At 43.4% G+C, this 26,726-nt stretch overlaps 1 protein-coding gene across 1 annotated transcript in view; it reads right to left on the bottom strand.

The window, feature by feature from the left end:
• ADCY1 (adenylate cyclase 1) overlaps positions 1–26,726 on the bottom strand; it is an 854,652-nt gene that overhangs the window by 282,999 nt on the left and 544,927 nt on the right. The window contains exon 12 of the mRNA XM_053467783.1: positions 26,504–26,593. Within this exon, the coding sequence (XP_053323758.1) occupies positions 26,504–26,593 (90 nt within the window). The remainder of the gene's footprint in view (positions 1–26,503; positions 26,594–26,726) is intronic.

The raw sequence follows: 26,726 nt of genomic DNA, 5'->3' as shown, positions 1-26,726 counted from the left end.
TTTAATTGAAAGATGTAAAGTTATCAAGGTATCTTACAGAATGTCGGCTCTCCCAGTGGTCCAATCAACATAGTCAGAAGTCATCCAGGGGGTCCACACCTTTTGGAATGTGTCAGTAGTGTTGTGTATGTAAGCTGTACGTTTCTCCATATGCATAATGTGCCAGATTTTGGACAGAATCCGAAGCCGAGAGGGGGCCGGCATGTTCCAATTTTTTAAAAAAAGCCCCTCTAGTGTCCACCACCGCACTGGGGAGGAGTATAAGCTCTGTATGGCAGTCAATATAGCATCAGCAAAGCCAAATGTCCTAAGCGTCGCCCACATATATTCCCAGGCTAACCGGGAATAGATCCTGACAACATTCGACGAACCCTGGGTGTCGTACACGTGTGTGTACGACACCCAGGGTTCGTCGAATGTTGTCAGGACCTTCCCTACCCAGTACAAAACCCACCTTGTCTGGATGAATCAACCGCGGCAGGCAGGGCGCTATTCGTAGTGCTAAGATTTTGGCATAGAGTTTTATGTCTGTATTGATGAGGGACATAGGTCGGTAAGAAGCATCTTTGCCGTCTTTGGGGATAACTATTATTTTAGCCGAACGCATCTCCGGGGGCATCACGGAGCCCGACATAAAAGAATGTATGGGGTCACAATGTGTCTGTAACATAAACCTGTCGAGGCCTGGGGCTTTAGTGCCCTCTAAGGAGCTAATGACTAGATCAACCTCCTCCCGGGTGATTTCCGCAGGAGAGAGGGTCGGCAAGTGGGAGTCCTGTAAGAATGTCTGTGTGCATGTAGTGTTGTGGGGTGTGTAAGAAACTATGGCCATCATAGAGGTCAGTGTAATAAGCAGTAAACTGTGCACATATGTCGTCGGGGTGTGAGGTCGGCCCCCCTTGAGAAGTGTGTATCTGTCGTATGGAATGAGACTTCGTGGCATGTCTAAGGCGCTTAGCTAACATGGTATCAGGCTTATTGCCCTTCTCAAAAAAAAATTTGATTCGTCCAGTGGATGGCTTTCAGGACCTCAGTGGAGAGAATCAGATTAAACTCCCCTTTTTTGGTTATCAAGGAGCGAAGGGTCGTTTGGTCATCTGTAGTCTGCGTTCAAGGTCATGAATTTCAGAGTGTAGTAGCTGCTCTTTGTGGAGTCTCTCTTTCTTTTTGTTGGAGGCCAGTCTAATAAGGTTTCCGCAGATAACCGCCTTATGTGCCTGCCACAGTGTCCCAACCGACCAGGTTGGGACACTACCCCATGATCTGACCAGGTTATTTTGTGAATGGCGGAGGAGAGTAAAGTCGGGAGTAAAATCAGATCTATCTAAGTATAGGTCGAGAGTCACCTTAAAGTCTCCCCCCACGATAAGTGACGTGGATTGCGGAACATCCAGCCGTCCTTCTAATTGGGAGTAAAAACCGGTGAGGTTAGGAGAGGGTGCGTAAACATTTAGGATACACACATCGCTGCCGAATAAGTTACCTCTCAACTTTAGATATCTGCCTTCAGAGTTCCTGACCTGAGAGATGAGTTGGAAGTCAAGCCTTCTATGTAATAGGATTATGACCCCGTTGCGTTTTGTTTGGTAAGTGGTGTGAAAATGGTGAGGGTAGTGTTTACCCCAGTACTTTGGGGTATGATTATGTTTAAAGTGGGTTTCCTGCAAGAGGACTATGTCTGCGTGAAGTGCTACATAGTTTTTAATGGCCTTAAGGCGTTTGTGTGGATAATTAAGACCATGCGTGTTATGGGTAATTACCTTCAGCGTGGACCCCCGGAGACGCCTCTGGCTCCATCGGGCTCCGCAAAACCTGGGACAGCGGCGCTGGGAGAGATCTTGAGACGTTTGCATGTGGAGAGAGTGTATAAAAAAGAAGAACAAAAAAGAAATTGAGGAAGAATGACATAAAGCAATACACTAGGAGCTCAGACAGGGAAGGAGCGGGAGTGATGGGGATGGTCGGAAGGGAGAAGACCCAAAGATGTAGGTAATGGGGATCAGCCTACGGTGCCATGCCAGCAACTTAGCCAATGATCTCTACGTATATTAGCAGAAAAAAAGATACACAAACTAAATGGTTTGTGGGATAAGCTCCCTTATTGGGAAGGGAAATGCCACCACCACCAAAATAATGGACAATAACCCTCCAGTTAAATGATTTATGAAAGCTTCTTCTCTAAGGACTGAGGGTAAAAACATGAACAAAAATCCAAACATGTCCATGAAAACATTCAGTCCCCTCAGGTACTAGGGAGCGGATCGAAGTCATCAGGGTAGCGGTTCACAGATGCGGAGTCATGCGACGGAGAATGAAGAGCATCGGGGACGTGGTGAGGCCGGGGATCCATCAGATTCCGCAGGTTGATTACTTCTTGCGTAGCTAGGATTCCCAGGTGTCTCAGAAAGTCCGGGCCATCAGAGGGAGGCATTATGTGTTGGAAATCATTGTGGCGGGCAATGAGGCGAAACTGGAATCCCCACCTGAATTTGATTCCTTCGGAGCAGAGAAGCTCCATTATGGGCTTGAGCACCTTGCGTTTTTGCAGCGTCGACGGGGCAATATCAGCATATAGCTGAGGTGTGATCCCATCCATTAATGGTGTCTCCTTACGTATCGCTCGAAAGATTGCCTCTTTTGTTTTATAATGGTGGCATTTGAGGATTATGTCCCGGGGGGTTTCTGTTGGCCCTGGCCGGGGTCTGAGGGAACGATGCAGCTCATCTCAGCCGAGGCCTCCGGGAGGAGTAGGCGCAAATAGCGCTCGATAAAGTCTGGCAGGGGTGTCAATTCTGGCACGTTAAGTACCATAATGTTGCATCTCCGCGATCTATTGTCCAGGTCCTCCATCTGTTCCTGAAATCCCCTGTACTTTGCCATCATCATCTCCAGGTCTGCTCTCGCGGCTTGCTGTTCCTCTGCCAACACCACGTGGTTGTGTTCTAGGTCTGTGGCGCGAGATCCCGGACTTCTTTCGTGAGGGCCGCCAAACCCGGACTTTAATATCGCGGTGGAGGTCTTTCTTGACCGATTTCAGAAGATCCGAAAGGCCCACAATGCCTTTTTTAGTGCAGGGTGAGTCCAAATCTTCATCACCTGTCTCCGGGCTTCCAGAAGCCCTTGGTTGGGAGGACTGTTTCCTCCCATGTCTCTTTCGGTGGGTGTTTAGGCATCTTTTTTCGTGTTGTCTGGACACCAAAGGTAAGTTCAGCCGCTTAAAGAAGCTTTTTTCTCTTCGGGAGAGTCAGGAGCAACTCAACGTGCAGCCACCTTGGTCGAGCTGCAGGACACATAGACTCACTATTTTTAATTAATGTCTTTATTAATTATCTTGTGATGAATATTCAAAGTCATGTGTCAGCTTTAATGGGGTTGTGTTAGGTAGATTATAAAATGAGGGGGATTAAGGAATAATTGTAGACCGTCAGTCAGGAATAGTAAAGTATTGTCATATATATATAAAAGGGCTATTGACTCGTGTGAGGAAAATATAATTTACCTTCTGTATAAGTCAATGGCAGGGAAAACAAGTGACTAGACTTGTACTGCATATATTATATATACCGAATATTTAAGTGTAATGCATTTTCATTATATGACTCATGGGCCTGGTCATGACAAGGTTAATTAGCTAAGTATAGTTATATAACTTGTGACTTAGGCATCAGGCGTCAACATGTACAGATCACTGTGCCAAATAGATAAGGAAACTCATAGAACAGAGGGTCATCCAGGGTCACAGAACAGAAGCCAGCAAGAGATAACACCATGACACCCTGACATAAAAACCCACTGCCGCGACCACAAACTTTGTGGGGCAGATCACCCCGATACTGAGCCCTCCTCCAATATATGAGTCTAAACCCACAGTCGGGAGCATATGCGTTTCCTCCGTTTTCCATAATCCCTCGGATGGTCCAGCATCTCTAGTCCTCTCGAGTAGTTCTGCTTCTTGTCACTCCCTTGTGGCCCTCCCAGTCAGAATAATTGGAATTTTAATAAAGACAGGAGGCGAGTATAGAATAATTTTTAATTACTATGATTCTATTTTACTATGTAAATACTTTGAGGTCGGTGAACTGTTTTATTACTTCTTACTTAAAAAGCACAAATTTACATACACAGACTCACACAGCTATCTGCAAGCTATCTTTACTTAGGATCCTGCGGCTGCTGCATGCCACTAATGGTAGAGGTAGAGTGTCATCAGCCAGACTACTCTCTCTCAATGAAAACAACACGTCTTATATACCTTTACAAACAAGACAGCTACGTGCTAAGATCTGTCTACGTAGCAAGTGTCCTGAAATATACATACAGAAAGATACAGAAAACCATTCATCCTATTATGGTCAGTTTATGTCAAAGACCATGTTCGCAGCTGAGATGATCAATCACTTCTGACCCCCCTCATTGTGGTCCTTGAATAGACTTGGTCAGTTTCTTTTAACTTACTAGGAGCAAGAAATAGCCAACCACCTGTCCAATCTTAACCTTTCATTGCACATAGAGTCACACAGAAAAGGACACTCAGGGTTAACATAAAAATATCCGCTGAGAAGCTGAAGGCACATATTCAATATTCACAACAGGAAAAAAGCAGGACTGTTCCTGAAAAAGTTGGGTCTGTTGGCAGGTATGCGGATGGAAAAATGTTATAGGGTGAAGTGTGAGTTATAGCGTTAATGCTAGTGAGTGTAGAAGTGAAGGCCAGGTGAAATAACAGGAGGAAAGGCTCTTGTGATTTGTGAATTGTACGTGTGTGTGTTATGTGTTATGTCAATGTGTTATATGTGTTATGTGTTATGTTTGGTAGGTTGTGTATCAGACGGAAAAAAATGAAATGGAAAAGGCGAATGAGTGGGCAATTGGCGACCCACTCACCTGTTTCACCCCAGGGCAAAGCATCCAAACACTGTCAGTCCTTGACGTTTGGCAGCGGACTTCCAGAGCTCTGACACTAGGCCCTAGCGTAAGCTGGCCACTCCGTTGGAGGTAGCAGCCGTTGCCACACCGCAAACAGAGGCAGCCAGGGGGGACATTTTGGGCATGACTCTAGCCAGGAAGCGAACTGGCAGAGAAGAGACGCTGGCACCACCACCAGCATTGAAAAATGGAAAAGGCACAAGAGTGGGCAATTGGCGACCCACTCACCTGTTTCACCCCAGGGCAAAGCATCCAAACACTGTCAGTCCTAGAACGTTTGGCAGCGGACTTCCAGAGCTCAGACACTAGGCCCTAGCGTAAGCTGGCTACTCCGGCGGAGGTAGCAGGCGTTGCCACACCTCTAACAGGCGCAGCCAGGGGGGAGAAACTACCCTTACCATTAGGGACATTTTGGGCATGACTCTAGCCAGGAAGCAAACTGGCAGAGAAGAGACGCTGGCATGACCACCACCACCAGCATTGAAAAACGGAAAAGGCGAATGAGTGGGCAATTGGCGATCCACTCACCTGTTTCACTCTAGGGCAAAGCATCCAAACACTGTCAGTCCTAGACGTTTGGCAGCGGACTTCCAGAACTCAGACACAAGGCCCTAGCGTAAATTGGCTACACCAGCGGAGGTAGCAGGCGTTGCCACACCACAAACAAGTGCAACCAGGGGGAGAAGCTACCTTGAACATTAGGGACTTTTGAGGCATGATTTCAGCCAGGAAGCGAACTGGCAAAAGATGCTGGCACCACCACCAGCAGCGTTGGAAATGGAAAAAGGTGAATGAGTGGGCAATTGATGACCCTTACCATTAGGGGAAATTAACTTTCCAAGGTAAGAGTTGGGTAACCCAACTTGGGCAGATTGAATTTAAGAAAGGCAATCTGCTCCATCAGATGAGGTGTCATGCGTGAGCGCTGTGGACTCAGTATGTTTCCAGTCATAGAAAACACGTGCTCACTTTGAACAGTAGTTGGCGGACATGATAGTAGCTGCTGCACAACCCATGAAAGTGCAGGCCACACACTCTTCTTTTCATCCCAGTAGCTAAGAGGATCAACATTAGGCGCAGAAGGAACTTCACAGAGGTAAAGTTTGACCATTTCAGCAGCACTACTCTCCTTTCTGCTGCTAGCTCTGTCGGATGGTCCAACTATACTCCCAAGTTCCTCTTCCCAAAATGTAGCTGCTCCACTCAGCTGTGTTGTGCTGCTTGTGGCACTGCTGCTGATGCTGCTGCTAGGAGTAGCAGACAACATCATCTCTTCCTCCTCCTGCACCTCTCCCTCCTCGGACAGCATTCCCATTTTACGCTGCCAGTCACGCACCTTTTGAACCAATTGCTCCCGGTAGCTACTGAGAACATTGAATATCATTGCCAGCTTTCCCTTAATCCTTGGATCGCTAGCATCATTTTGGGACTTTCTTCCATGCGTTTGCGAAGGCGTACTTTTAGCAGATCCTTCAGCTTCCTGACTATTGTTGATACGTCAGGATGTAGAGTGCCACCTTGAACAGCCTCACGGTTTTCAAGGAACACATCCATCTTGCTGCCTAGATGGGAGAACACTGGGATTACCTAGGCCAGATTGGCAGTGTTTGATCTTAAATTTTCTGTGGCATCCCTGAATGGTTTAAGGACTGCCACTAGCTGGGCGATCACTGTCCAATCCTCCCTATTCAATGGAGATGTAATCCCAATATTATGCTCTGCGGCAAGATTATGGATTGCCCTCTGCTGCTCCAAAATCCTCTCCAGCCTCTCTAAAGGCAGTGTACGGGAAGACATGCCCTCCGTTGCTCTTCCCTCAAAAGTTGACTAGCCTTAACACTATGGTGAAAGTGCCCAGCGATCTTTCTGCAGCGTGACAGAACTACTGCTGCTACATTAGTTCCTTCTGACATTACTGCCTTGACTACAAGATGGGCTGCACAGCACACACCAACAATATGACCATCTCGCAGCGCTTTCACCATATTGGCACCTCCATCAGTTACCACAAAATCAACTTCAACATTGGTGTTCCGCCAAAGGTTAAACATTTTCCTCATTGCATGCAGAATATTTTGGGAAGTGTGCTTTTCATCCATCACTTCTGCATGGAGAAGGAATGATCGGTAGCCTGCTGCAGCAGCTTCCTTAGACACACTGGGCTGCCACCAGTGTGCTGAAAGAAAGGCATGCTGCCCGCTAGGTGACCTCCACAAATCTGTTGTGAAATGAACACACTGATCAGCAGCCTTGGAAAGCTCCACTTTCACTGCTGAAACACAAGACCGATACAATGAGGGGACAATGTTCCTACTGAAAGTGAAACGTGACAGAACTGTGTATTGTGGAGCCACAGCCGCCATCACTTGTTTGAAAGGCTCCCCTTCAATCATGGAGAAGGATGCCCCTCCAACAGCAATGAACTGACCAATAAGTCGGGTTACTTTATTGGCCTGCTGTTTGGGCATTGACCTCTTGGAGTGGAATGCCCCAAACTCTTCCAGGGTGGGCTGGACATGCAGTGCTCCAAGCTGCCTTGGTCTCTGGCTGCCAGCACTAGGTGTTGCTGCTATTGGCCCAGAAGCAGCTGTTAGGGTTTTTCCACTCTCTCTGGAGATGGTACTAGTTGTTTTAGTACCACGGCCACCAGCTATGCTGCCTGCACTACGTTTTTCTTGTGCATCTTTCCCCAATAGCACAGCGATGTGTTGAGTGCTGAGGTGATGCTTCATGCTAGCACTGGTAAAATGCCCTGACACTTTCCCTCTGCTTATTAGCTTCTCACAATGTTTGCACTTTCCATAGCGCCCTTCTTCGGCATTTTCAAAGTGCTCCCAAATTGGGGCGTGGAGAGCCTTGGACTGTGCCTTGGGTGCTGCTTCTACTGCTCGGGGTGGATGAACAGCGGCAGAACTAGTGGTTGGTCTTATTGGCACAGTTACAGTATTGGTGGTGGCACTGGTGGTACCAGTACTGGCCATAGTGGGACTGCTAATTGCTTTAAGTCTAGCGGATTTGGTAGGTTTTGCTGCTGATGGTGGTGATGATCGTAGCGGAGAAGGTGGAGGCTCAGATCAAATGGAATTCCTGCTAGGCTGGAGCTAAGACTGATATCATGACTAGTAGTGCGAGCAGGAAGAACAGACCCTAACTCTACACTTGGCCTCTCAGTCTCAGGCTCCTCTGGTACCTCGCTAGGTGGAGTTCCACTATGTGTAGCTCTCTCTCTAACTGTCTTTACAAAAATATTGTAAGGACTTGGTGGCTTGCTAGAGGTGCTAGGAGGACATGGCGTGGCGGTACCGGTGGGAACAGTAGGTGCAGCACTAGTGGTGGTAGAGATGGTGGTGGTTTTCCCTACGAAGGAATGAGATCGCTTTGGTTTGGGAAAACCCCTCTGAGTCTTGCTGCTAATTTTGCTCTGCTTGGTACCTTGCATGGTGCTCGTGGATGGGGAAGATGCTGCTTGGGGCAAAAGGCACTTCTTTTTACTCACTGAGCTAGTAGAAGTACTAGTTGTGCTACCCTTTAACTTTGAACGTGCTTCTGGTGCTTTAGGCTTTTCGTAAAAAAACATAGAGCTTGTGGGCCTAGCAGCACTACTACTGCCTGCTTTTGGTGCCTTTCCTTTACTTGATGATCCTTCAAGCAATGCTTCCCCAAACGATAAGCGAGAGCTTGGCCTACTTGGCCGACTAGACTGACGCAAAGGCTGCATCGTAGAACTGGTAGTGGTGGTGGTGGTAGATGGAGCTTGTCCCTCCTTAGTCCCAAATGGAGGATCCATTTGAAATTTTGTGTTTTGTGTGTGTAGTATAGTGTTTAAAACTAGGGGGACAGAGAAAATAAATGTATTAAGGAAAAATAGGATTTAAACTGATAAAAAATGAAAGACAAAAAAATTAGAGGATGTTTCTCTTCAGTGCTACTGCTGAAAAAGTAAAACTATGCACAACTGCACTGTGCTGTTGTGTGCAATCTGCCAAAGTGCTCAAGTTATTTAAATTATTAACTCAAGATTAACTATTAACTAGCAGTATCTTATTTTTATTTTAAATTTACACGGGTAAATTTAAAATAAAAATAGCCTACTGCTATGCCTACTGCTATGCTAAAGCTATATTTCCTTACTATTCTAAGTCTACCTCTAGGCAAACGCAGACGCTCTCAAGCCCACTAAGCTAAAGTGAGGTTAGATATATGATTTATTAATTAATATTAAATTATTGTTACTTACCCGTCCTCAGTTCCCACGTCGCCGCAGCAGCCGCCACGCAGGAGAGGGAGACTCCCCCTCCACTGCCTTCCTCTGAAGTGCCGCGCAGGAGAGGCAGACCTCCTGGTACATGGCGTCCTGCTGCTGCTCTAGTGGCGAACTCGCATACTGCAGGAATTTATGAAGGGAGATTACGCCATCCACAAGATGGCCGCGAGTCACAGACACCGGAAGTGATGTCATGAGGGGCTGATGGGAGATTCAGACTTCCTCCGCGGTTCCCCATTTAAACCCCTCAGACCAGTTTCACCTTGCCTTCTGATGGTTGTCTATGCCCTGTGCTAGTACCCAGATAGCGTTTTTGTTCCTGTATTCTCGTGTATGACCCCGGCTCGTCTGACTTCGTTGTTTTCCTGTATCCTGACCTTGGCTACATTTACGTTTATCCTGTTTTCCTGTATCCTGACCTCGGCTACGTTATATGACTATCCTGCTCTCCGGAAACCTGACCGAGGTTTGTTTGACCTGTTCTGTCCTGGAGTCCTACCTGACCACGGTGTCTCCTAACTACTTGTACGTGACAGTTATATAATATTAATAGATTATAAATTAGAATTACTTTATATTATAGATTATAGATTTTGGATTAAAATTATTTATTAAATTATATTATGGGGTTAAACAACTTTTAGTTTAAATCAGATACAGAAGCAGACAGATATAGTTGTCCTACTTCTGCTTACTCTACAAATATTTGCTAAATTATTTTGTTTTTTTTATAGTACTACAGCTAGTACCTTGAAGCTTTGCTTAGTACAGTTGTCGTCACACAGTCAATCTTTCTTGAAAAGAAATTAGAAAATAAAATGTAAAAATAAAAGTTCACTTCACTGATGGACTGAGGTGAGCAAAACACTAAGGGTACTTTTATTAAAATAAAATGTAAAATGAGAAAATATAAATCTTTAGCAAAACAGTTACCGTCACTGCTTGCTGAACAAAAAAGAACACAGCACTTATGCGGCTGCACTCACTAGCCCAACAAGTTCACTTCACTGATGGACTGAGGTGAGCAAAACAAATGAAATGATATTAAATATTCATTAAGAAAAATTGACTTGGTCTCTTGCTGGTGCTAAAACAAAGCACAAACAAAGAGCTGCACCAGTACTAATAAGATTAGCTGAACTATAAAATTATTAAATGATTAAGTAAGTTATTAATAATTAGGGTTTATTAATTATTATTAATAATAAAATGAATTATCAAATTCTAGATTGATCTTAAAGGTAGTAGTGGACTGGTCAATCTTTATGTGGGATACATTATTAACCCTTCTACCTGACAGACTGTCTCAAGCAAAATAAGCTAGTACTATATTATAGCTAATTAATTATTAAGCTAGCTAAAATGAATTATAATAATATTATTACTAAATATTAATGATTTTAGATTAGACACTAGTAGCTGTCTACACTCTACACTAGTATACTATATTATATGACAATATATATATATATAATAATATTAATGTATTAAATAATTATATATTATATTAAATTATTATTTATAAATTCTATTATTTATTTAATTTATCTAAGTGAAGACAGGGCAGGCAGTAGGCACTGCCAGCCCAGGGCAAGGGCACCCCAGTGCCAGTGAGGCACTGTGTGCACTGTCAACTCAACAGCACTACACAGACAGAAGCATTGGAAAAAAAATTCAATTAAAAAATACTAAATTATTAATTCAGTAGAACTGAAGTGAAGAAGAGTACTGTGACAGAATGACCTGTCATACAGGAGCCCAAGGTACTCAGAGATGGCTCCAGCCTGGCTGCCAAACAGGCAGGAACTCCATTGTGTAAACTAATCCCATTAACAGGATGGCTACCAGGGGGATATTCAGTAGCTAAAGGGGATTAAAGGTTGGGTTGTCTACATGTACCTGTTTATCAATGTTGATTTATGTTAAAGTTCTGTGGCTATATGAGTCTATGTTTACAACAATAAACTGTTCATTCCTGCTATACTCAATTCAAGGTAGTTGTGTGTCTACTTATTGGGTACACATAGCAGTGTTCCAAGGTGCGCATGCTGGCTGGTGCTGGAAGTGATTACGGGGACAAGAGGAGGATACATGTGGGTGATCTCTGGGAGTTACTACAGCTCTCTTGGTGAACCCGTTACAAGTACACAAGTAAATGGTAGGCTGAGGCTTACCAGTCTCACACAGAACAATCTCTCTCTGTAACGTTCAGGTGGAGCACAGCAGTGTTGCCAAAGCAGTCACAGCGAAAATGAATGGCTCTCTCAGGCAAGCTCTGGTCTTATAAAGGCGGTTTCAGAATTAAAAAAACAGCAGCACAGGCATTGGACGAGACCCTTAGCGTGACGTCACAAGAGCGAGCTGATTGGACAGACGAGGATCAGCTCACTCCTGTTTGAAAATTTGGCGGTTGCGCCGCGAAAACGAAGACGATCTTTGATTCTTCGTGTTTGTGCGTCTTCGTCTTTGTTTTACCGGCACTGTGTTCTGTTCTACGTTTCTTCGGAACCAACATGTTTTCATGTTCGCCCGAAGACGAATGCACAAGTCTATTATTTATCAATGAGGAATAATAGAATAATAATAATAAAAATTTTACAATTACAAAAGGACTTATTAGTAGCTGTTACAGACTGATGAGATGAGAGTTGAAAAATGTAACGGGGTGGGATGGATTAGAAAAGCTGTAGTGTATATTATACTTGTGCATTCGGATTCGTACATTTAGCAAATTTTCTGAATTCTGGTAATTCCAGACTGTGAATCTGGTGATAACAAAGCAAAAAGCTCCAAATTTTTGTCTGAAATTCAGAGGCTGACATTCACTCACACTTTTTCATACTCTCATTCACTCTCTCTCATTCTCTCTGTTTCCCTACCTTCTCTGGTGACGGCTTCTGCCTACAACTTCCACATCTTCTGTCTTCTATCTTCTCCCTTTATTTTCTAGCTTTACTCTGCTATCTTTGTCCGCATCTCCGCACGAATTTCCACCACAATGGCAGCGTTTGCAGTGCTGTTCTTTACCACAAGTGCTGTCAATTTGCCCTCACTTGCCTAACTAAACAGACTGCAAAACAGTGCAAAATATTGCTAGTTGATATAGGCTCTCAGAGCCTGTGATGATGCAAATGAACAGCCTGAGGTGTGCTCAGACAGCCTTTATGCACATCCTTACTGAGGGTAGGAGACAAAGCACTTGTGGACAAGGATTTTGTGACCAAAGTGTCTTGTAGCTGTCTTGCACTCTACCAAAGTAACCCATGAGAGGAGATCATAACCCGGGTAATGCAAATACAGCATATTAATCAACTGACAACCTTCCTAGTCAATCAAATAATTTAGTAGCTCAAAAGGGGAGGTTGATGGATTTTTACAGAATTCGGAGAGGCAGCACAGGCTTTGCCGGATCAACATACATTTATAATCTTCGATTTCCCTGCTATATTAATATTGCGTAAGTCAAATATGGTATAGTATACTTAAATATAACATGTTACATATCTTATCTACATAAGAATATTTTACTGTACCTTACCTATCGTGTATACCGTTATCACTACCTTACATACAATAATAAGATATATATATATCGTATTTGCTCGATTATAAGACGACCCCCCAAATCTTAATATTAATTTAGGAAAATAAGAAAAAGCCTGGATATAAGACGACCCTATAGGAAAAAAGTTTTACCCGTAAATGTTAATTCATGTATACAATTTTTTCATATTTAATAAAAGCTATGATTGAGAAAAATATATATATTTTTATTTCCTTTTATTTGCCAACCTGCCCCCCCAGTTATGCACATCTGCCCCCAGGGTTGCCACTAGGGTAGTCTTATACGTTATATACGGTATATATTTATTTACTTACAAAGTCCATTGCACACCATTCCAAATTCCCCAAGCCTGTCCTGAGGAAAGTCAGTAATGACTGAAACGTCGACTTGACTTTGAATAAAGAGAAATTGTTAATTTAAAGACCTGGAGTGCTGACCGTCTTTTGAAAGTGCTTTATATATATATATATATGTCAAGTGTGTTTATACTAAATTCTAAAAATATTGAGAAAATCGAGAAGTTAAGAAAATTCAAAAATTATTTTCAAGGATAGTAGAGCCAGGCATGGGTTAAATTGCCAATACATTACACCCATGCAGAGCAACAGCACTAGACCCAATGAAGCAGCAACGATTTGGTCAGAGGCCCTTGAAATGTTCACGACCAGGCCCGGACTGGCCATCGGGCACACCGGGCATTTGCCCGGTGGGCCGGGCCGCATTGACTTAGGGCCTGATGGAGCTGCAGCTCCAGGCCCCTACCTTAAAATATGCCCAGTCAGGACCGGACTGACTGGGCCTATGCGGCCTCTACGGCCGCATTAACGCAGGGCATAAGCTGCACCTGCCCCATAAGCCGGCCGAAACTGCGACCGGGTCCGCCACCCTAAGGGGCCGGGAAGCCCCCACCAGGGCCGCCTTACGGGGGTGCGGCCGCACAGGGTTTAAATTAAAACATCGGGGTTTTTTTGTTGTTTGTTTTTTTTTTACTTTATTTAACATCCTCCATGTTAAATAAAGTTTTTGTTAACTTTATTCAATATGGAGGATGTTAAATAAAGTTAAAAAACCCCCCCGATGTTTTAATTTAAGCCCTGTGCGGCCGCAGACCCCTAAGGCCGGCCCTGGTGGGGGCTTCCTGGCCCCTTAGAGTGGCGGACCCAGTCGCAGTTGCGGCGGGCTTAAGGGGCCCTGCGTTAATGCGGCCGTAGAGGCCGCATAGGCCCAGTCAGTCTGATCCTGACTGGGCCTATTTTAAGGTAGGGGCCTGGAGCTGCAGCTTCATCAGCCCCTAAGTCAATCCGGCCCTGCAGTTGCTGCTTGTCGGAACAACAAGGTAAGTAGGGTGAGGGAGGGGTGTGCAGTGAGAAGGGGCAGAGGGGGGTTAGATAGTTAGAAATGGGTAGAGGGGATAGATAGTGAGAGGGGGTATATGTGAGGAAGGGGGTACATAGTGAAAAGGGGGTACATAGTGAGAAGGGGCAGATAAGATGGGGAGAGGGGGTAGTATAAATGCATATGAGAATGAATGAATAAATGTGTGGATGAATTGTGTAATGCATATGACAATGAATGAATTCATGTGTGGATGAATTGCTTGAATGATTTGTGAGACTGCTTTAATGAATGTGTTAATGATTTGTGTGAATGAGTGAGTAAATGCAAAGATGGTACATGAAGGATGGGCTTTAACAATAAATAAATAAATAAAAATGGGCTGCTCAGGCTTAAATGCCTGGGCCTATTTTTTGTCCCAGTCCGGGCATGTTCACGACTACCATACAAGCTTCCCCAAAATTATACTAGCATATCTGAAATGGTCACAGCCTATCTTAAAGAACTGACAATACCTCCTTCTACCAACCCTCTAGTCAGGCCTCTCATTTGTTGCCCAGCAGATCCTCTCATGCCTACTCACCAAGTCACCAAAGGAAAGGGATTTCTCTGTGGCTGTCAACATACTCAAATCTCTATAGAGCACAACTCCAACTGCACTAAATTGAGTTACCTAGCACTCAATATTGAAAGTGATTGAAGTTCTACTGCTGCTGCTCTATGTCCTCCCTTACTCTTCTGGGGATTAGTTCTTTTATATTTTTTAAATCCTGCACCACACAAAAACAAAAGTTTTAGATTTAGAAAAACTGACTTTTCTATAATGAGAATGTGTGTAGAGGAGTCATTATCAGACTGGGGCAACTTAAATGGAGTCCAGAAATTTGATTATTTAAAAGTTGCATTATTGAAGATAACAGAAAATTGTATTTGGGCTGATCAGTAAGAGTAAAAAAGTACTCTGCAAAGGTGGCCAAAATCATAAAAGACAAGAAGTTAGCCTTTAATAGATACAAAAATACCCAAAGTGAGGAAGATAGACAGATCTATAAAATTAGGCAGAAAGAAGCAAATAAAGTTATAAGAGCTGCCAAATCACATGCAGAAGAGCGAATTGCCCTGTCAGTAAAAAAAGGGAGATAACGCATTTTTTAGATCTATAAATGAGAAATGAGAAAAGGAAAGTAAAACAAAGATTAGTAAGATTAAAAACAAAAGGAATGTATGTATAAGAGGATAAATGTCTAGCTGACTGCCTCAATGAATATTTCTGTTCAGTTTTTACAAATTAAAATGATGGAATGGGATCTCAGTTAGGAAAAAAGGAGTCGTTGAAATATGTGAGTTTATCGAGGTGGAGATTCTACTTCAGTTGCCTAAGGTAAAGACAAATAAGTCAATGGGGCCTGGTGGAATACACCCCATGTTATTAAAAGAGCTTGGTGGTGTACTAGCAAAACCGTTAACTGATTTATTTAACTAATCATTGGTAATGGGAGTCTTCCCAGGGGATTGGAAATTAGCAAATGTTGTGCCAATTCCCCAAAAAGGCAGTAGGGAGGAGTCTGGCAACTACAGGCCAGTTAGTCTTACATCTGTAGTTGGGGATTGTTGAACATCTCAAGTCACATGTGTTTCAAAAACAACATGGGTTTACCTCAGAAAGATCATGCCAAACAAATCTTACTGATTTTTTTGATTGGGTGACTAAAGTACTTGATCAAGGTGGTGCAGTAGATTTGCTGAGTGACAGAAAACAGAGGGTTGTAGTCAATGGCGTATATTCAGAGCAAGGTCTTGTTACCCGTGGGATACCTCAGGGATCTGTACTTGGACCATTCTCTTTAATATTTTTATTAGTGATATTGCAGACTGTCTATTTGCTGATTCACGTAAACTGGAAACATGGTCAGAGCTGTGGCAACTGGCATTTAATGTGAATAAATGCAAAGTAATGCATCTAGGGCATAAAAATCCAAGGGAAGAGTATAGAATATGTGATACTATGCTATTAAAATCGGTATTGCAAGAAATTGGAAAATGGAACAAGTACCGTCATGGCCCCAAGTAATTACCCAAGTAAACTATCAATGTAAAATGGAAAAACAATTTTATAGGATATATAGTAACATCCAAAACTATGAGGCAATTTGGCTTCCTTGGCAAAATATGATCCGGGAGACTGACTTAACATAACTGAGACTCCTTCTATTTTCTTTACCCTGGCAATTTACTATTATTATTATTAATTTTACTATTAGTAAATTAATGTTGATCTCTCTTCCTCCCTCCCGCAACTCTGATTATAATATTATATTATAATATTAGATTACGATAACTTCAATTTACTGTCATTTGTATGAGTATGTTGTATGTTAGATATCTTTTCTATTTCCTCTTGTAATATTCTACTCTTGAGATACAGAAATGGAAGATTATGTTTTGTTATATGTTTGTAATGGTCAAATTTTATATGTAATAAAACTCTAAAAAAAAAAAAAAAAAAAAAAAAAAAGAATATGTGATACTGTCAGGACCTGGGCGAGCAGGTCGGGTAGGAGTCCATGTGCAGGGGATACGGGGTATTCTGTCTGTACCCCTTTATGCATGGTAACAGAGAGATAGGTACAGACAGAGTAGCAGAACTGGAAAGGCAGAGAGACAGGAGCTGAGGCAGAGAGAGACGGGAGCTGAGGCAGAGAGAGACGGGAGCTGAGGCAGGTACAGGTACAGGCTCGGGTGCAGGTACAGGTACAGGCTCGGGTGCAGGTACAGGTACAGGTACAGGCTTGGGTGCAGGTACAGGTACAGGCTCGGGTGCAGGCCCACTGGCAGGTAAGCCCACTGGCAGGTTCAGGCACAGGTACAGGTTCAGGCTCAGGTACAGGTAAGCCCACAGGCAGGTTCAGGTACAGGTTCGGGTGCAGGCCCACTGGCAGGTAAGCCCACTGGCAGGTTCAGGCACAGGTACAGGTCCAGGTCCAGGTTCAGGCGCAGTTCCTGGGCTAAGCAAGATATGAGACACTGTAATGGAGCAGCGAGAAGGCAGCCTTGCGGGACTGCGCGGCATTACCGGGACCCGCAGGTACAGTGCCTGACCGCCCGCTCCTGCCCACAGCCCCAGCAAGACTGCCCGCGCCCGCAAGCTTTTTGGCGGATCCCGTGGGACCCGCCTCCCAATGCAGTCCTCTACTTCAATGCCAAGGCCCTGACTGAAGGGCAAGGCAGGTCTTTTAAAGGCAGGGCTTCACACAGTTCATGAGGCGCAGCTGTACCTGATAATCAGGTTCTGATCCCTTCAGAGGGAGGAGGGTGGCCACTAGTGGTAACAGAAGTATTAGCCTGAAGTATAATTCAGCCATGGTTCAGGCAGCAGAGAGTGGACCCTGACAGATACTATCCTAACCTCAACGTGCGAGGAAAGGGATTTAGGGGTAATTATTTTTGAGGATTTAAAGGTAGGTAGACAATACAGTAGATGCTAGCAGAATGCTTGGTTGTATAGCAAGAGGTTTTAGCAGTAGAAAGAGGGAAGTGTTCATGCCGTTGTACAGATCACTGGTGAGACCTCACTTGGAGTATTGTGTACAGTACTGGAGACCGTATCTCCAGAAGGATATAGATATGTTGGATAAAGTTCAGAGAAGGTCTACTAAAATGCTTCATGGATTACAGGATAAACCTTACCAGGTCTTTCTTACTTTGAGTTTTCTAAAATTGGTGTGGGGGGTCTCTGCTGCTGCATTTTAATCTCCTTCCTTACTGGGTAAACAATTATAAAACAATAAATAATAATAATTTATTTTAGCTAGCTAAATTAGCTACAGGGCCGGCCTTTGGGGTGTGCGACCTGTGCGACCGCACAGGGCGCCACAATCCAGGGGGCGCCGCCGCGGGGTCCGCCGCCGCCAGTAGCGTACCCAGCGGGGGGGGGGGCGGTCCGCACCGGGTGCCGCTCATCAGGGGGGCACCCGGCACCCCTCCAGAGACGGACAGTAATGTCCGCCGCTGGAGGAGCAGGCTCGCAAGGGAGCGGTATCGGAGGTCTTTAACAGACCTCCGACTCCCTTGAGTGATTTTAAGCCGGTTCAAGGATCTCCCTTGAACCCGGCTTAAAATCGCTCAAGGGAGCCGGAGGTCTGTTAAAGACCTCCGATATCGCTCCCTTGTGATCCGCACGGCAACAGCTGCTGTGCGCCGGGGTTTGTTGTGAGATCCCGGCGCACAGCACTGAAGCCGCGCCCACAGCTGTCCGTGCCCTCTGACCCGGAAGAAGACAGAGAGGACAGAAGAACTGAAGAAGAGGAGGAAAAGAAGCTGTAAGGAGAAAAGAGGAAAGGTAGGAAAGCATTCAGTGAGAGTGGATTGGTATGTGTGGATTAGTATGTGTGGATTGGTATATGTGTGCATGAGTATATGTGTGGATTGGTATATATGTGCGTGGATTGGTATATATGTGTGTGGATTGGTATATATGTGTGTGGATTGGTATATATGTGTGTGGATTGGTATATATGTGTGGATTGGTATATATGTGTGTGGATTGGTATATATGTGTGTGGATTGGTATATATGTGTGTGGATTGGTATATATGTGTGGATTGGTATATATGTGTGTGGATTGGTATATATGTGTGGATTGGTATATATGTGTGTGGATTGGTATATATGTGTGTGGATTGGTATATATGTGTGTGGATTGGCATATATGTGTGTGGATTGGTATATATGTGTGTGGATTGGTATATATGTGTGGATTGGTATATATGTGTGTGGATTGGTATATATGTGTGTGGATTGGTATATATGTGTGGATTTGTATATGTGTGGATTTGTATATGTGTGGATTGGTATATGTGTGGATTGGTATATGTGTGGATTGGTATACGTGTGGATTGGTATGTGTGTGGATTGGTATATATGTGTGGATTAGTGTATATGTGTGGATTGGTATATGTGTGGATTGGTATGTGTGTGGATTGGTATACGTGTGGATTGGTATACGTGTGGATTGGTATACGTGTGGGTTGGTATCCGTGTGGATTGGTATACGTGTGGATTGGTATACGTGTGGGTTGGTATACGTGTGGATTGGTATACGTGTGGATTGGTATGTGTGTGGATTGGTATACGTGTGGATTGGTGTATGTGTGGATTGGTATATGTGTGGATTAGTATATGTGTGGATTGGTAAGTGTGTGAGAGTGATGGGTGTTATGCTGTACCATTTCCAATGTCTTTTTCATGTTCTAATTATGCTCTAAAAGTACATCATAACTCCCATCACGCTATACTGTTCCATACAGTGGCAGAGCTGGGAGGCAGAGGTCTTGCACCCCCACCGCAGGACTCCTGAAAGGTAAGTGAACTTCAAAGAGGGAAAGGGTAGATAGTTAGGAGGGGGTAGATAGGGAGAAGGGAGTGAGGCAGGGGAAAGGGGGTAGATAGGGAGAAGGGAGTGAGAAGGGGTAGATAGGGCAATCATACTCCTATCATGCCAAGTCTGCGAGTACATCCTGGAATCTGGGTATGCCTGGGCATGATAGGAATGTGATTGCTGTTAATCATATATATATATATATATATATATATATATATATATATATATATATATATATATATATATAATATTGTTATTTAATTGTTTTGTCCTATTTTGGTGTGTTACTTACTTTAAATAAAAGTGTTAGATTTTTTTATGGTGTGGGGGGGTCATATTCGGTTTTGGCCAGGTAAATGCTGCACTTTCGGTTTCAGTCCAGAAATCGTTTCGGTGCATCCCTACTACTAAGCCAGACAGTGAAGTGGTAGGCCTACACAACATCAATGTTTGGCGTAGTATATAGTGATTGGGGTTTTGTTACAAGTTTTTATTCCTTTCTTTTTTTGGGATGGGGGGGCGCCAGAGGAGTAGTCCGCACAGGGCGCCAGAACACCTAAGGCCGGCTCTGATTAGCTATATTATATTATCTTATTTTGCTTGAGACATTCTGCCAGATATAAGAGTTAATTTATCCCACATAAAGATTAACCAGTCCACTATTACCTTTAATCTTAAACTAGAAGTTGATAATTAATTTTACTTAGTTTTAATTAACTTACTTAGTTAATAATTTAGTAGATACATTTTAATTTTAAAGTTAAGATAAATTTACTAGTACTGGAGCTGCAGTGCTTTAGTTTGTGCTTTGTGTTAGCAACACCTAGAGACAAAGTCAAATTTTCTTCTTAATATTATTAATTCATTTTATTAATTTTAATTATTTCATTTGTTTTGCTCACCTCAGCCCATCAGTGAAGTGAACTTGTTGGGCTAGTGAGTCCAGCCACATAAGTGCTGCGTGTTTTTTTGTTCAGCAAGCAGTGAGGGTAACTGTTTTGCTAAATATTATTTTCTCATTTTTTATTTTATTTTATTAAAAACCCCTTAGTGTTTTGCTCACCTCAGTCCATGAGTGAAGTGAACTTGTTGGGCTAGTGAGTCCAGCTGCAAAAGTGCCGTGTGTTTTTTGTTCAGCAAGCAGTGAAGCTAACTGTTTTGCTGTTACATTTTATTTTCTAATTTCTTTTCAAGAAAGATTGACTGTGACGACAACTGTAGTAAGCAAAGCTTTAAGGTAGCTGTAGTACTAGGAAAAAAGAAAAGTTGTTTAACCCCATAATATAATAATTAATTATAATTTATAATCTATTAATATTATATAAATTAATAATATGAATTAATAAATAATATAATATAACCTCAATTTAGCTTAGTGGGCTTGAGAGCGTCTGGCCTTGCCTAGAGGTAGACTCTTAGGCCCGTGTAAATTTAAAAAAATAAAATAGTGCTAGTAGTTTTACTAGTTAGTGTATTATATTTGAGTTAATAAGACCATTTAGTGGCTTTAGTTAACCAATTTTTAAATAACTTGAGCAGGTTGGCAGACTGTACACAACAGCACAGTGCAGTTGTGCATAGTTTTTCAGCACTGAAGAGAAACTATCTCTATTTTTCTTTATAAAGCTATTTTCCCTGTCTCTCTAGCTTTAAACACTACACATACAAAATGAAATGGATCCTCCTTTTGGGACTAAGAAAAGGAGGGACAGGCTCCATCTACCTCCACCACCAGTTCTTCTACGATGCAGCCTAGTCGGACAAGTAGGTCAAGGTCTCTGTTATCATTTGGGGAATCATTGTTTGAAGGATCTATGTCATCAAGTAAAGGAAAGGCACTCCACTACTATCATCATCACCACCAACAGCAAAACCTACCATATCTGGTAGAATTCAAAAAATCAGCAGTCCACTAGCATTTCTATGGCCAGTACTCCTGTTTGCACTTGCACAGTTACCAGTGCCACCACCACCACTTTACATATATAAAATATATATATATGAAGGTCCTAATCCATTGTTTCAGAAAGGATTTGGGAAGATAAACAGGTAGGGTCTGAACTAAATATAAAAAGCGGGGGAGAATGTTCATTTTTAGAACACCCACTCGGCCGAACCATGAGATGTGAGAAAAAGACCAATTTTTGAGGTCTGACGAGATAGATGATAAAAGTGGGACAAAATTGGCTTCTACCAGCGTGGAAAGGTCGACTGGGATACGAACCCCAAGGTAAGTAAGGTAAGTGTCAGCCCACCGGAAGGGATGAATGGTCTGTATGTGTGATTTGGTAGTGGCGGAGATGTGTGACCCCAAAATTTCGGATTTCGTAAGATTGATTTTATAATAGGAAAAAGTATGAAAGTGTTGGAGGTCGGCTATGACCTGCGAGAGTGAGGTCAGGGGGTTTGTTATCATGCAAAGCATGTCATCAGCGTATATAGAGAGTTTGTACTCGGTCCCGGCTACCGAAACACCCGTGATACGCGGGTTGGCCCGTATAGCGTTAGCCAGAGGTTCAAGGATGAGGAGGAAGAGTAAAAGGGACAGTGGGCAACCCTGTCGTGTGCCATTGGCCAGGGCAAATCTGTCAGAGAGGGTACCATTAATCCGCACATAAGCGGAGGGAGAAGTGTACAGAGTCCTAATTTGCTGCAGAAATCTAGGGCCGACATTCAGTGTCTCCAGGACCTTAAACAAAAACACCCAAGAAACCCTGTCGAAGGCCTTTTCAGTGTCCATTGAGACTAAGAGAAAAGGGGTTCGACGGGACTGAGCTATCGCCATGAGATTGATCACCTTCAGAGTGTTGTCCCTCGCCTCCCTGCCTGGCACGAAGCCCACTTGGTCATTATGAATTAGTCTGGGGAGGAGGGGGTTAAGCCTGGAGGCAAGAACTTTTGCTAAAATTTTGAGATCAGTATTAATGAGTGATATTGGGCGGTAGTTGCTACAAATTTCGGGATCTTTCCCAGGCTTGGGAATAACTGTGATATGGGCGGTGTTGGACTGGGGATCTAAATGTGTACCTGTAGCCAGGGAGTTAAAAAGAGTCACCATATGGGGGCCAAGAATTGAGAGAAATTTACTGTAATATAGCAATGTGAAGCCGTCAGGGCCAGGGCTCTTTCCCTTGGACATGGATTTGATTGCTCTCTCTATTTCCTCCAAGTGAATGGGGGGAATTAAGACTCGTTCTATCCCCCACGGGGATTCGGGTTTTGAGATTCTTACGTAAATAATCAACCATACGGGAAAGCGTTGGTTCGTCAGGGACTCCACCCCCATCTAAATTATAAAGGCTTTTATAATAAGTAGAAAAACAGTGGCCGATGTCCTTTGTAAGGACATGGAGTTTACCTTTAGCATCCCTAATCTGAGGGATATGAGTAGTTAACCTCTTTGCCCTAAGCGCCCGCGCCAGAAGCTTACCTGGCTTATTGCCAAGTTCGTAAAAATGGCACTTGGTAAGAAGGAAGTTCCTTTTAACCCTAGAGTCTAATAAAGAAGAGAGTCGGGCGCGAAGGGCCGTGAGCTGTTCAAGAAGACTATTGGAAAGGGAAAATTTGTGTTGTAATTCTAGCTCAGCTATCTGGCGGGTCAGAGATATTAAAGACAGATGGTCGAGGCGTTTAAGCTTAGCCCCAAGTTGGATAAGGTGGCCTCGGATGACCGCTTTATGACAGGAATTTCACTAAAAAAGAGGTCTGATCCCTATTAGGGGCATAGACCGTTGCTAGGGTGACCTTGTGTAGACCAAGAAAGCCCTTAACTAGAATACCTCTACCGTCAGGATCCCTCCACACATCTAGCAGTTTAAATGGCAAATTTTTATGGAGCAATATAGCTACCCCTTTAGTCTTGGAGGACTGGGAGCTAGCAAAGTAGGCCGTATGGAAATATCTGTCGGTAAGTTTAAATTCTCTAGTGTGGAGAAAATGGGTTTCCTGGAGGAATGCAATATAGGTTTTGAAGGAACGTAAAACGTAAAGCAGCTTAGATCTCTGTTGGGGTTTATTCAATCCTCTGACATTCAGAGAAGTACACTTAAGATTGGTGGTAGACATCGGAGCAGAGGGCTAGAAACAAAATATAGCAAGGAAAGACGGGACATCAGAGGCTTGACGGATAGCAAAAATTTTGTTGTCCTTATGGACAGACAAGGAAAACGGAAACCCCCACTGGTAGGGGATGGAGGCTTCCCGAAGAGCCGCCGTCAAAGGCTTCAGCATACGGCGCGCTTGAAGAGTAGTGGGCGACAAATCAGAGAAGATGGCGATGTTGTGATCATTTCAGGAAATGTCCCCCTGCGACCTACAGGCCCGTAGGATGCCCTCCTTCACAGGGTAGTCGTGCAGTCTACATATAATATCCCTTGGAGGATTCGTAGTGTCTCCCCGCGGCTTTAAGGCTCTGTGGGCCCTGTCGAATTTAATCGGCGTGTCCACGGGGCGCCGTAGGAGGCCATTAAAGATAGTATGTAGGGTAGATGTGATGTCAGGCGGCAGGACATCCTCGGGGATTCCCCGGATTCGTAAATTATTCCGTCGCCCCCTATTATCCAGGTCCTCCAATTTTCTGGCCATCAGACGGAAGATATTAGAGTGATCAGCCAGTTGTGAGGAAAGGGTTTCAACGGTATCCGTCACTTTGGCTGTGTCTTCCTCGACAGAGGCCACGCGGTCTCCAAGCTGTTGTACATCGGTTCTAAGCGCAGACAGAGTGTCGCGGATCCCTTAAGTGGCTTTCTCGATTAAAGGAATCATCTCCTCCTTCGTAGGTAAAAGACGAAGGGTATCTTGCAGTGAAGGATGATCTCTAGTATCCGGGAGGGGTTCCTCTGGACAATCACTGCTGGATCCGGTGGGAGAAGGCGCCATTTTGTGAAAGGAGTCCCTGGAGTCTTGATCCAAATTTCCTTGTAAATACTCCCCGAGGGTTTGGGGGTACCAGGAGCCCTATTTGTCTTGCCCATCTTGCCGAAAAACACACTTTGTTCGAAAGAACACGGAGAGGGTTCACGGAGCCAAGAGCTTATGCTGCCATCTTCCTCTGTAGCCGGCCACGCCCCCCTGAGTTGCACATTACTTGTAGGTGTATGCTACAAGCCACCAAACATTAGTAATGAAGGGGAAGATCAGCTGCTATTTCAAATTGAAAAGGCTGCGAATAGGAATTAAGTTTTAATCCTGGGAGATTTTAATTACCCAGATATAGATAGAGCTAGATATAGACCTCTTTACAGGTCAATGGTAAGACCTCACCTTGAGTATACGGTACAGTTCCTTAGAAAAAAGTGCAAAACTAGAAAAAGTGCAAAGGAGGGCTACAAAATTAATAAGGGATTGAGAGATACTAGTTACCTTAACTAAAAAAGTTAAAATTATATACACTGAAAAAATGTCGTCTTAGAGGGGATATGAAAACATTATATAAATATATGCAGGGCCAATATAAAGCGCTCTTCGGTGACCTGTTAATTAACAGAAATGTGCAAAGAACAAGACTGTTCAGAGACTGGAAGAGCAGAGATTTCATAGACGACAAAGAAAGGGATTCTTTACAGTAAGGACAGTATGGAATTGACTGCCTAGGGAGGTGGTGTTATCCAATACATTAGATGCCTTCAAATGGGGTGTCGATATTTTCTTAGAAAGGCATGACACGCAGGGATATAAATAGAATTAATATTTTAGAGCTTCTTGATCCAAGGAGAAATTGGATTGCCTTTTGGAGTCACGAAGGAATTTTTCCCCTGATGGCAGAATTCGAAGTAGCTTAATTAGGAGGTTTTTTTTTCGTCCGTTTGGATTTAGTACCTGCCCTGTGTGTGTTTGGGTGTCAGTGTGGCGGAGCCTCTCCTGGTGTGTGTGTGTTTGGGTGTTGGTGTGGCAGGGCCTGTCCTGGTGTGTGTGTGTTTAAGTGTCGGTGTGGCGAGCCTGTCCTGGTGTGTGTGTTTGGCTGTCGGTGTGGTAGAGCCTGTCCTGGTGTGTGTGTTTGGGTGTCGTGTGACAGAGCCTGTCCTGGTGTGTGTGTTTGGGTGTCGGTGTGGCAGAGCCTGTCCTGGTGTGTGTTTAGTGTTTCAGTGTGGCAGAGCGTGTGTGTGTGTTATAAAAGTTGATAAAAAAAATTCCACTGCTTTTTTCTTTATCACCAAATTAACCCTGTATTAATATGCATTATAAAGCTAAAAGGCCATATTTTCTCTCAGTGAAAAATGAGTGCGGCCGACGCACACATACAGAAAAAACTTGGACACCCCTGCACTATAACTTACACTTTACCCTATAACCCTAAGATAATATTTGGAGTTTTTTGGCCCTCTTTCTTCTAACAAATTCCTTTCAAGGGTTCCAAATTTCCCTACAGTCTCGTTGTTTGTATCCTGTCAACTTTGGTAAGTAAGTATGCCCTTGTGAGGCATCTGCACTTCATTGGTTGATGCCAGGCGAGCACAAACGGACCTTTAAATCATGGCGCCAAAGCTGCTGCTGCTACAATGTGGTTGTTAACCCCTGCTAGGAACCCGGGAGAAAACAAAGATGGAAACGAACATGAATAACGTATACGAATATTCGCCCAAAACGAACACAGGAACATTTAAATATTCGTAGAATACAACGACTAAATATATAAGATGAACCCAAAGACTTTGCCGGCACCCAAGTCTACTTTTTACATATAGTGCTAGGGCAATGGTATGTCAGGCTTTTATTTCATTATAATTTTTTTGCACTGTTTTCAGAGCAATATGGATAGAGGTTCCTTAGTGATCTCTCACACATGCCATCACTGTGACATCACTGAGCTCACTGTATTTTTTTAAATCTATTTTTACCTCTATTTTAAAAAAATATATATATTTGCACATCAATATTTGTAATTAAATATTTGATAGCAACTTCAAGAACCAGTATCTGTTTATCTATAAAGAATCAATGTTTTGTCATAGTGGACAATGGCAATTCCATAAAGTTTAAATATACTACTATTTTATTCAGTACTAATTTTAGTTTAATGATTGTATTTACTCACCACACATCCTTGGGCCACAGAGTAAATTAAAGTGACTATGAATATATATATAAATGTTCGAATTTGTATTGTTAGGCACCCTGGAAAACACTGAAATAATAAAAAAAGGTTAATATTCCATCAATAATTAAACATTATTAATTAATTATTTCTAGGATTTACCCTATTGTTTTCAGATCATACTTTGTTTAGCTCTGTTTCTGATTTTCGTCTCTGAGTTGTA

Source organism: Spea bombifrons, chromosome 5 (genome assembly GCF_027358695.1).
Source record: "Spea bombifrons isolate aSpeBom1 chromosome 5, aSpeBom1.2.pri, whole genome shotgun sequence".
Lineage (NCBI taxonomy): Eukaryota > Metazoa > Chordata > Amphibia > Anura > Pelobatidae > Spea > Spea bombifrons.
The sequence above is the reverse complement of the archived record's forward strand: the minus strand, read 5'-3'. Positions and strand labels throughout refer to the sequence as shown.